Raw genomic sequence first — 11026 nt, 5'->3', positions numbered from 1 at the left:
TATTGGTTTTGCACGCAACGCAATGTTTATCGTAAAAGTGACGCGCAAGGGCCTTCTCTTTTTTTCAATTATTGATACAATTCTATTTGGATAATGTGAGATTGTTAAGTGGTATTTAGAAGGAAGGGACATCGGACGGACATCGGCGCATCGGACAAACGCATCAATCCTGGAAGAACTAGGCGTCTCCTCAAGACTCTCCACCACTTGCTTACGGAGGATTTCAGAGTTTTTCGGCCACGTTGCGTGGAAAAAAGGTGACAATCTCGAAAAACTTCTCATCACCGGCAAAGTGGAAGGAAAGAGGCCTAGGGAGCGTGGTCCCATGCGCTGGTCCGATCAGATTAAGACGATTTTGGAATCCAGCATCAATGTCGCTATCCACTGCGCGGAGGACAGGAGTGAATGGAGGAACATAGTCCTAACAAAAGTGCTCCGTAAAGCTCACGACCCTCAGCACTGAGGAATACGACGCACGGAGGAGAAGGAAGGGAACAAGAAACGGTGACCGATAACATTTAGTTGAAATACTTTTGATTTTACGTATAAGTTTAAGGGGCTATGTTGTTCTGTGGTAGGTGCCCCGATGTCTGACGTTTATACACCACGACAGCCACTTCGGGTTCCATGATCGACTGTCTACGAACATAACAAAAAAATAAATAGAAAATTTGAAATTACTAAGGTAATTTATTTAAATGAGTTTTTTTTTCAAATAGTTGTTGTGAATTAAAATGAAGTATCTTTAGTACGGTGTACCCGTATTAAACGATGCGGCTATGTCAGTGTTTGATTCCCAGCGGATTTTAATTTTCAAACGAAATATGCATTGAAGCTAGACTCATAACTTGAGGTTTTCGGCGAAATTCACGTTGTGATTTATATTGACTCCATTGTCAAAATAAAATCAGTAAGTTAGTTCACTCATATGCAAGTTTCAGTAAACTAAATAATATACTTTTTTGATTAACTTCTATGTTTTTGCTTATACAAATATCGCTGCATTTGGACGTAATTTTCAATGACGTCAATACGTCTGCGTTAATCCACTGTTTTGGTTATCTGTTTCAAAATTTATTTTTGTAATGGTTAATTTATAAATTACCATTATTATTTTTAACTAAACTTTTTGGAGAATAATTTTTCAACAATTGCAGTCGTAAAGACTTTCCGTCCGTGCATTGGAATGGATTCTTAAGCTACCAACAATTACATAGAAAAAAGGCTTTATGGAATACTGAATAAATTTAATTATGATTCCGTATTATTACGCAATTGCATACTGAGTCACTTCCTACACGTCTCCTGCTCAAGTAGGCATAGGCGAGCAAATACTCGTGTTCCGTCTAAGTGAAATTCCCCGTAATGGCATACAATTTGAATAACATTGTCTCTGTCCAAAGTTTCTCGTACTACCTGGAATTATGACGACACATGTGAGTTTAACGATAAATTTAATTAATTAAATGACTAAGAGTGTAGTCGTCGATTGGATAGGGTTGGGGGACTAACACTAGTGTTTTTGTACGAGTAAAAGAAGTTTAGTATGAGTATGCTGAAGCCTAATTTTTATGTAAAATTTACATTTTGTAGACTATATAATATATCTTTGTTTTTTCTTTTTTATATTTTTGTCACTTTGTTTTTAGTGAGACGTTTTTCCGAAAAATACGTTTTCAAGACTCTTATTTCAGAAATATGTTTTTGTCAACAAGGTAATAAATAAAAGTCAATAAGAAATTTTGAGAAATATAAAATATGTCTTAGTTTTCAGTTTTCGTATGAGACCACATTTGAAAAATCACAATTTTAATGTGTTTTTAATAGCCTAAATACAAGTATGAACGACTATTAAAATAGCTGCACAACATTTATCTTAGCTCTAAACTTACTTCACTAAATGTTACGTATATAATTAAAGTCAACAGAACGAACACATAGCGAGTAAGCAATGCTTTTAGCTGGTGTTGTTATGCAGCGGCGGCACCGGCGGCGGGCTTCGACGGCGGCGCCCCCATAAATTCCAATTTATCGCTGAACCTGCCGAACTTTCTGGACGCCTCACTCACCTCGCCCCGCGGAAACCTTATTTTATTTAACTTCTTTATTCCGTTTCATGGCTCCACGGTTTCCCTCCGCCGATAAAAGTTAATGCTATGTTTATTTTGGATAACTTTCAGGTTATGTTATGGCTTTGTCAGATTTGGGATGTCGGCGAATATCTTTTGGCGCGTTATTCAGTAAAATAACGCTGAGAAACGAAACGTTTTCGTAAATATATCCCGATTACGTTCGTATTATAAACTGTAACCGGCTAAGTTATTTTCACGGAATAAAATACTATGATTGTGAAAAATAACCCTGATTTATCGTGGAAAGGAAATTGTTTCACGTGTTTGAATAAAAAGCGAAGGCAGTTTATTTGCATTCGCGTCAGCTTAAGTCATTTTTATAAGGGGAAAGAAACACGAGAATAATGGCGCGGGGGAAAATGAAAAAGGCTTTAATGTAGGTAGTCAATGGTGTAAATTGCTTAACTGTATTCACGGTGGATAGTGGTAGCTGAGTTGGCACTAAATTTACCAAAACAGAGCTATAAATGTCGATTCTGATCCATTTTAGGGGCAGAAAACAATCACGTTTATCTTTTATTCCGATTTATTAAAATAGTCATTAGTTTTATGTGTTCGTTTCTTTCATTCGTAGCCTTATTTTTTTTCTAAGTTGATTTTGTTTTGATGTGATTTATGTTTCAGTTTTCCTGTATACCTTTTTGGATTTATTTTTTGTTAGCATAGTTGTGTTAGCATGATGTTTATGAATACTGTATTTTCCTATAATATCATTGAGGAAGTGCACAATTTTTTTTTAAAAGAAACATCTTTTGTATGCTTTAATGAAAAACTGAAATAAATATTATAAGAAAAATAAAAATGATGATAATCAATTTTTATTAGTATCTATTTATTAAAAACGAATATGCAAAGAATGTCTTAAGTAAATTAATTTGTTATGTCTGAAAGGAATTATTTAATTGAGAAGGGATTTTAAAGGAAAGGAGATTCAGAACTTAACCACAGTTATTTTTTATTGATTTTTTTATTTTTTGAGATAGGTTCGAACCTCCTACGTGATCCCTGGGCTTGGGGATCCCTCAATCCAGACATGTGGCTTACCTCTAGAACGTCCGGCCGACGGAGGCTTTCAAGGCGAAGCAATGGTCCTGGAACGTCAGCCCGTCAGGTCGGCCAGGCATTGCCGCTGGAGTCCCAGGACGCCTTGGTGAGGCAGAATCAGACTGCCGGGCTGGGAGGCGATACACCGCCAACTGGTCGCTCTTACGATGTTTTTCCTTGAAGGCGCGTTGGAGCCCTAGTAGTGCGCCGTGCGGCCTCAACCTCTTCAGGTCGCACTGTGACCTTCACCGGAGAGAGAACGGGACCTACAGGGAACCTCAGTTTTGCCTATTGGGGTTTTTAGTAGATTAAAGCTACTTAAAATTATTGAACCACTAGTCTAGATCTCTTGAAGGACAAATTGTTTGAATGTGCCGCTGGAATTGGCTGACGTCTCGGAGTGGCCGATCATCAGCTATCACCACTATGCTCTTGTGCTGTAGTTTTGAGATTAATGGAGTATACGAACGCCGTTGATAACATCTTCATACTCGTATTTTTATTCTTAAATCTAAGAGATCTTTCAAAGGTAATAATTATTACAGAAAAAAAAATTGCCTGAAAAAAGAAAACCTTTTGTTTATGTATTTTTATATCGTCTGTGTAATTCTATTGCTTCCTATTATTTAAAAAGGTCGAAGGTTTGATCGTTTTATTCAACCAGTCCTGAGATCACGGAATTCATTTCGAGAATATAAAACATTGAAAATATTTTTTTCTAGTAATTCATATAATGGAGAGATATGCATGACACAATGTATGAAACTGTTTGCTGTATTTTTTTATTTGCAATCACGACGATGTAAGCTCACAATCCACTAGTTAGGTAAGTAGGTGCTGGAGCTAAGCACATATACATGTTAAGGAGAGAGAGAGAGAGAGATGGCCAGGGTCTGAAATCCCTCTTCTCTGTATACTCTTATTAGGCGGGCGGTAAGATTTCTTGGGCGTTGGTTTTTATGTTTTCCCCAGCCTAGACATTAAGCACGCATGACCCATAATTAAGAATACTTAATAAAATCAGTCAGATTTAATCCAAAAGTAAACGTGAAAGAGACAAAACAAGAAGCGAATTGTTAGACTAGTTATTAATAACCGGCTCAAAGATTTAATTTAATTTGAGTGTAAGCGTATTAAATTTTGTAACTAAACTAATGCCAGTCTTAAAATAAACTTTTGTTTTTGGGTTGTTTATGTTGTTCTATTGTAAAATATGAGTGATACAACATATATTTTCGACTGGTGGTAGGACCTCATGTGAGTCCGCGCGGGTAGGTTGCGCTTGCTTATTTCTGCCGTGAAGCAGTAATGCGTTTCGGTCTGAAGGGTGGAGCAGCCGTTGTAACTATACTGAGATCTTAGAACTTATATCTCAAGGTGGGTGGGTGACGTTGTAGATGTCTATGGGCTCCAGTAACTACTTAACACTAGGTGGGTTGTGAGCTCGTCCACTCATCTAAGCAATAAAAAAAAATATTTCGATATTCACGTCAATGTGAATTTCTATGAAGTGGCAGTCGAGTAGCTTGGATGTAATAACTGATAAAAGAAAAAGAGGGCTTTTAATCTATACGTTGTAAGTTCTATTGCTTGTGGCGGATTTGTTGTTTTATGTAAATTTGTGAAGTCCATTACGGAAATGGTTGCATTTGTTCAGGTTGAGGTTACCAAATTAATTGCAGCCACGGTACTGTTATTTAGAAACAAAGTAGTTCGCCAGTGGGAACGAATACTGGCCGCAAATAAAATTTTAAACTTTCGTCCTGTTTTTTGTTGAAATCTAAAACAAAAACAACAAACGTAGGTTTTTTGGCAAAGCTTTTACAGTATGTTTATGTTATGTTTTTTGCATATATACATATATTGTTTTGTATTATATATTATGTGTTTTACATATATTGTTAATGCTAACTGAACAAACCACCTCAAGCACCGGTCATCGTTCTCGTCGAACCCGTCGCTTGCGACGGAGGGCTCGACGAGTAAATTAATCCACAGACACAGCCCACTGAGTTTCTCGCCGGATCTTCCCAATGTGTTGCGTTTCCGATCCGGTGGTAGATTCTGCGAAGCACGGCTGTTGCTAGGGTTCGTGTTAGCAACGTCATCAGGTTTGAGCCCCACGAGTTCACCTACTAGTTAAGGTTACGCTGAAATAGCCTCTCAAGACTATCAACTTAGGTAGGAGAAAAAAAAAGAACAAGCCATAAAATTGTTTTAAACAGTGACGATGATTTATGAAAATACGATGAAATATTATTTTTGATTATTTTACTACTTAACACGTGAAAAATAACAAAAAATCTGTAAAGTGATAAAATAAAAACTTCAATTATCTATAAAATACATATTCTAGTAATATTCGGACTTGCATTCTACGATTTTTCTTGTCCTTATTTCGTGTCGCTATCGACTTTTTTGTCAGCTATAACGCGGCAGAAGTACGTGTTATATTTAAAAAAACAAAAACGCAGTTTTGGTACATATTTTTTGAAAACTTTTACGAGTAAATAATGTAGAGAATCTTAATAAATTAAGGTACAAAAGGAAACTTTACAGTAATACTTACTTTGTGGTTTCCAAGGACAAAATAATATTTGTTTGGAAGGGTTTTTAGAATGCGAAGCCTTTTATTGCTTCCGACGTATCTGCATGACAAAGGAAGTCTTTTAATTAGGTGACTATTTTAAAGTCACCCCGCATACAAATGAATGAAGATTAAGCGCATTTTGAATTCCGTATTCCAATTTCGGGTTAGAGTTTTCTACAATTTTGATTTAATTCTTCAAATCGTAGTGTTCACGTCTCCGCCAGTGCAATATTGCTTGCGAAATAAAGGATCAATAGAATGAATATCATGCAATGACCTTTCCAGAACATCGAAGTAATTTTAATGATCATCGACAGACTTGAGAGACTGAATTTTTTTTGGAATTTTTCTACCATAATTTGCACTATACTATTAACGAAATTTTAATGTCATAAGACTATGATTTAGGACTTTTATCTCTTCAAATATGCTTTATTTAACAAGATATATGTCGTATATAGAATAATTTGTTTAAGGAAATATATTCAAAGCGTGCTAGAGCTTACGGTCAAAGCGCGGGTGTGGTCCGTGTATACAGCACCGCCCACTCCGGACTAATGAATAACATGCAAATGACGCTGTCTAATGAAAATCACTCTTTACTTTTACAGAATTAAGTTTCACTCGGAAATTCGCCAATCGTTTGGGTATGGTTAGCAAATTTTCGACTTTAAATCACGATAACATAAGGATGGTTTTATTTTAAGCAAAAAATCCTTGTTATATGTATGTACATTTTTGTCTTTGTTTTTAGGAATTGTTCTGAACTATACAACTGTTTGCAGAAAAGTTGTCCTATAATAGAAAGTGAATAAATACAATTTACGAGTTTCCTTTTTTTATTTTTTTTTATTGCTTAGATGGTTGGACGAGCTCACAGCCCACCTGGTGTTAAGTGGTTACTGGAGCCCATGGACGTCTACAACGTAAATGCGCCACCCACCTTTAGATATAAGTTCTAAGATCTCAGTATAGTTACAACGGCTGCCCCACCCTTCAAACCGAAATGCATTACTGCTTCACGGCAGAAATAGGCAGGGCGGTGGTACCTACCCGCGCGGACTCACAAGAGGTCCTACCACCAGTAATTACGCAAATTATAATTTTGCGGGTTTCACCATTATATTTCCACGATGTTATTCCTTCATCGTGGAAGTCAATCGCGCCTTCACCGTGGAAGTCAATCGAAGCAAATCGTTCCTTAGCGTTATGAATTATTCCCTTATTCAAATGAGGATTAAAGTGAGGTCTTTTCGGTAGGCAAACTGCCTGACTATACCCCTGGCCCACGACCCACGGCTCACCTCAACACATAATTGACATAAGAGCTTGAAATCTTAAACGTATTGCATAACGGCTGACCTCTTATTCCCATTAACCATGATCCATTATTCCCATTACCCATTATTCAAATCTACCGACGTGGATTACCAATATTTCATATTTCAAGTCGTCGTGGCCTAAAGGATAAGACGTCCGGTGCATTCGTGTTGAAGCGATGCACCGGTGTTCGAATCCCGCTGGCGGGTACCAATTTTTCTAATGAAATATGTACTCAACAAATGTTCACGATTGACTTCCACGGTGAAGGAATAACATCGTGTAATAAAAATCAAACCCGCAAAATTATAATTTGCGTAATTACTGGTGGTAGGACCTCTTGTGAGTCCGCGCGGATAGGTACCACCGCCCTGCTTATTTCTGCCGTGAAGCAGTAATGCGTTTCGGTTTGAAGGGTGGGGTAGCCGTTGTAACTATACTGAGACTTTAGAACTTGTATCTCAAGGTGGGTGGCGCGTCTACGTTGTAGATGTCTATGGGCTCCAGTAACCACTTAACATCAGGTGGGCTGTGAGCTCGTCCACCCATCTAAGCAATAAAAAAAAAAAAAAATCTCCAGTAAAAAAATGCACCCAATAAGAGTTTTAGCTTCAATACATCATGCTTTCGATACAGATTCCTTCCTTCTATTCTCTTTGCGCGCTAACATAGCCTGGATATACATAGTAGTATTAAGGGGAATAAAATAAATAGTAGTGAGCTCTAACCCTTAGTTAGCATTAACTATAAATGATCCGCAGAATCCAGACATGTAATCGGCTCGGAACACACATGATTTGCATACATTGTTGCCGGAACTCTCATAGTATTCGGGCTTCGTGGATTACAGGAAACGAGATAAAACTTTTTCGTAAATTCCTTTCAAAGACTTTTAAAGCAAATTTTAGTGCATTTTCGTATTAAGCTGACTCGTTGAAAGGATTTTTTAGGATTGAAAGAGTCAAAGAAATAGTTAAGAATGCAGAGGCAATGACATCATCAATCATGTCATTACATCATTAATGACGTCATTTGGCACTGGACATATATTTAGAAGGATTCGTATAGACTTTAAATCAAATTTCGTTAAACAAAATGATACAAGAATGAATTTAAATACTGCTTAGAAACAAAACAAACAAATATTAATAAATTATTAAACAAGTTTGATTACCAGATCGCTGTTGATTCAAACCAAATAGTTTATGACGTCACTGTTCTGAATAGTTTTGTATGGGCTATACCGTTTTATACCAGGAATAAAGTCTTCGAAATCGGATCGCAGTCGACGGCTCCGGCTCAATTGTTGTTTCGAACTACATAATATGGGGAATTGACAGTGCTCTCGATCCGACCTGTTGATATTCGCCGTTATCAAATATCTTTTTATTGTTCTCGGTAAATGGTATTCGAGGAAGTTTCTCAATGAAAATATGGAGTGCTTAATAGGAGCGTAAATAAAATATTAATTTATTGTGTTCAAGAGCTGTATATTTCTCTTTATGTGCTCATAAATTATTGGACAAATCTTTGCGGTTGTCGTCAACTGAATATTTGAGTCGACTATTATCAAAGCCGGCAATGTGACTTTTGGACAATTATTGGTAAATCAGAAAAACGAATTATTGACTTTGTATTCCATGGGCAGTCACAAAACTCTTCGGAACGACATCTTAGATAAATAACAGGTTAACTATTAACCTTTATTTAATGCAGGTTTTGAACCGTATTCTTTGAAGGAGACGATTATATTCAAATCAATCTGTATTGACATATCAATAACATTTTTTTGTCCAAATGCACAGATTGCCACCTTTGATAATAGACGACTCATTTATAACACGTACTATCTAAATTAGGGATTTTAGAGTAATATAATAATAATCATAGAACGCTTTGATACGTTAATCTTGATTTAATGAATTCTGTTACATTTTGCGCCACGATCTTTGTAGATTTCAAAACGAACGCGTGATCCACATCGATGTTCTTCACGCTTATATGTGGTTCAAACGCTTTCAGATCTTCAATGTGACTGGCTGGAGTCCAATTATCTTTTTCACTGTAAACAACATTTGTCAAATGTTTGATCTTATCAATAGCAGTCCTATTTAACTCACTCGACGAGTCTATGATTTCGTAAGCTAATACCAACGAATATTTTTCAATGTCAGGATTGAGGTACATGTACAATATTCTATCTACGAAACGCAAGGGAAGTGAATTGATTATTAAATATAGTCTGACTAAAGCATGGCTTATAGTTTTAGGTAGCATTTGTATCAGCTGCAACAATAGTAATGTTAAATGATGAAATTTTCTAATAACGCTCACTAATTTTCCATTACGTGTCTCTGCGATCTTTTGTAGTGTTGGGAACAGCAGATTCACGGATACAGTCCGTTTTGTCAGTTGTTTGTTTCTGTCCAGTAATTCGACCAGTAACCAGGAGCCACTCGAGTGTCCTATTAAATGTAATTTTCGTCTATGACTTATGAAATTGGTCAAGAGATCAAGCTTATGACAGAGTTGTCCTCTCACGTTGAACAAGTGCTTTTTGTTCTCCATATACATTAATTGTTTTGAAGGTAAGCCGTGACCTGCATGACCTAAAAAAAAATTAAAACATTGTTATTTAACGGGTCCTAAATACGATTTTTGCTCTAATAATATTTTTATTTTTTTGGAACGACGTTCTTTATAGGACTATGCGGAGGGGTACCCTAACCGGGAAAAAACGTCCGTAACGTAAGATTTTTATTAGTAATGCACACAGTGTACGACTTAACTTTGTAATAACGTACAAAAAATAACATATTTTATATCATTCATTGACCACGATCTCAGAGCGTTCGTTTGCGCAATACACTAACTCTTTTGCAAACTACCGTGAATGAAGTGTACCACAATAAGTTCGCACGTTATCGATTAACCGTGGGTTGTTGCGAAACCTCCAGTTTTATGGTGTGTGAGGAGGAGCTCACAACCCACCTGAACTTAAGTGATTACTAGAGCCCATAGACATCTGCAACGTAAATGCGCCACCCACCTTGGGATATAAGTTCGAAGGTCTCACTATAGTTATGACGGTAGCCCCACCCTTCATACCAAAGCGCATTAGTGCTTCACGGCAGAAATAGGCAGAGCGGTGGTACCTACCCATGCGGACTCACAAGAGGTCCTACCACCCGCAATTATAATTTTGCGGGTTTGATTTTTATTACACAATGTTATTCCTTCCTTCTTATCCTTTAGGCCACGACGACTTCACGAGTTTTAATAAGTTCCCGAAATTTCTAAGTTCCCGAAAAAAGATAACACCTCTTTTTAATACAACTGTTACATGAATTGAAAACACTATTTCGTAAAGTTATTCGCTTACCCACAATGCAGACTGACAGCTTTGTGTTCTCGTATAATTCAGCACCGAATTCCCTATAAAATTCTGGTATCCCTGGACAGCCGGGTATGATCACAATAACATCAGAGTCACTATTGTTGGCGAATGGATCACCCCATGCGATCAACTGAGTTGGAACATTATTAAGGGTTTCGTAAACGTCCATATTTTTTTTTAATACATTCACTACACGTTCACTTTTAAATGCTGCCAAATTGCGAATAAAATTAAATTTTATAGAGCTACAAGATTGACTTAAATTTTAATGAAAACAAGTACGGACAAGTTGTTGTGGCTCGTTTTCTTTACAAGGGTTCTGTAGCTGGCAATGGCGTCGATGGTGTACTAACTGATAATACATATTAAGGACTTCTATACTACGTATTCTAACTAAACTTCACAGTTTAGTTTTCTTGTACACTTAATACTTATTTTACTGGTAGTTTGGCGTCTTTAGTGGTGGTAGGGCGTCTTTAATGGTGTTTTTTTATTGCTTAGATGAGTGGACGAGCTCACAGCCAACCTGGTGTTGAATGGTTA

General features: G+C 36.9%; 1 protein-coding gene across 3 annotated transcripts; it reads right to left on the bottom strand.

Moving 5' to 3' along the window:
• Nucleotides 1–8555: 8555 nt before the first annotated feature.
• LOC101737092 (lipid droplet-associated hydrolase) lies at nucleotides 8556–10708 on the bottom strand. Of its 3 annotated transcripts, none has more exons than XM_004921809.5 (3): nucleotides 10469–10708; nucleotides 9421–9695; nucleotides 8556–9148 (listed from the first exon to the last, which is right to left on the bottom strand). In XM_004921809.5, exons 1-3 carry the CDS (start codon nucleotides 10650–10652, stop codon nucleotides 9146–9148), a joined length of 462 nt encoding a protein of 153 aa, XP_004921866.1. In that variant the 5' UTR covers nucleotides 10653–10708; the 3' UTR covers nucleotides 8556–9145. The 3 variants fall into 3 exon arrangements, with proteins under 3 accessions (XP_004921866.1, XP_062532216.1, XP_012544537.2); XM_062676232.1 differs by having other exon boundaries at nucleotides 9435–9695; nucleotides 10469–10703; XM_012689083.4 differs by having other exon boundaries at nucleotides 8556–9695; nucleotides 10469–10703.
• Between the last annotated feature and the right edge of the window lie 318 nt (nucleotides 10709–11026).

Source organism: Bombyx mori, chromosome 25 (genome assembly GCF_030269925.1).
Source record: "Bombyx mori chromosome 25, ASM3026992v2".
In the NCBI taxonomy this organism is placed as follows: Eukaryota; Metazoa; Arthropoda; class Insecta; order Lepidoptera; family Bombycidae; genus Bombyx; species Bombyx mori.
Note: the sequence above shows the minus strand (reverse complement) of the source record. Positions and strands in the feature narration are given on the sequence as shown.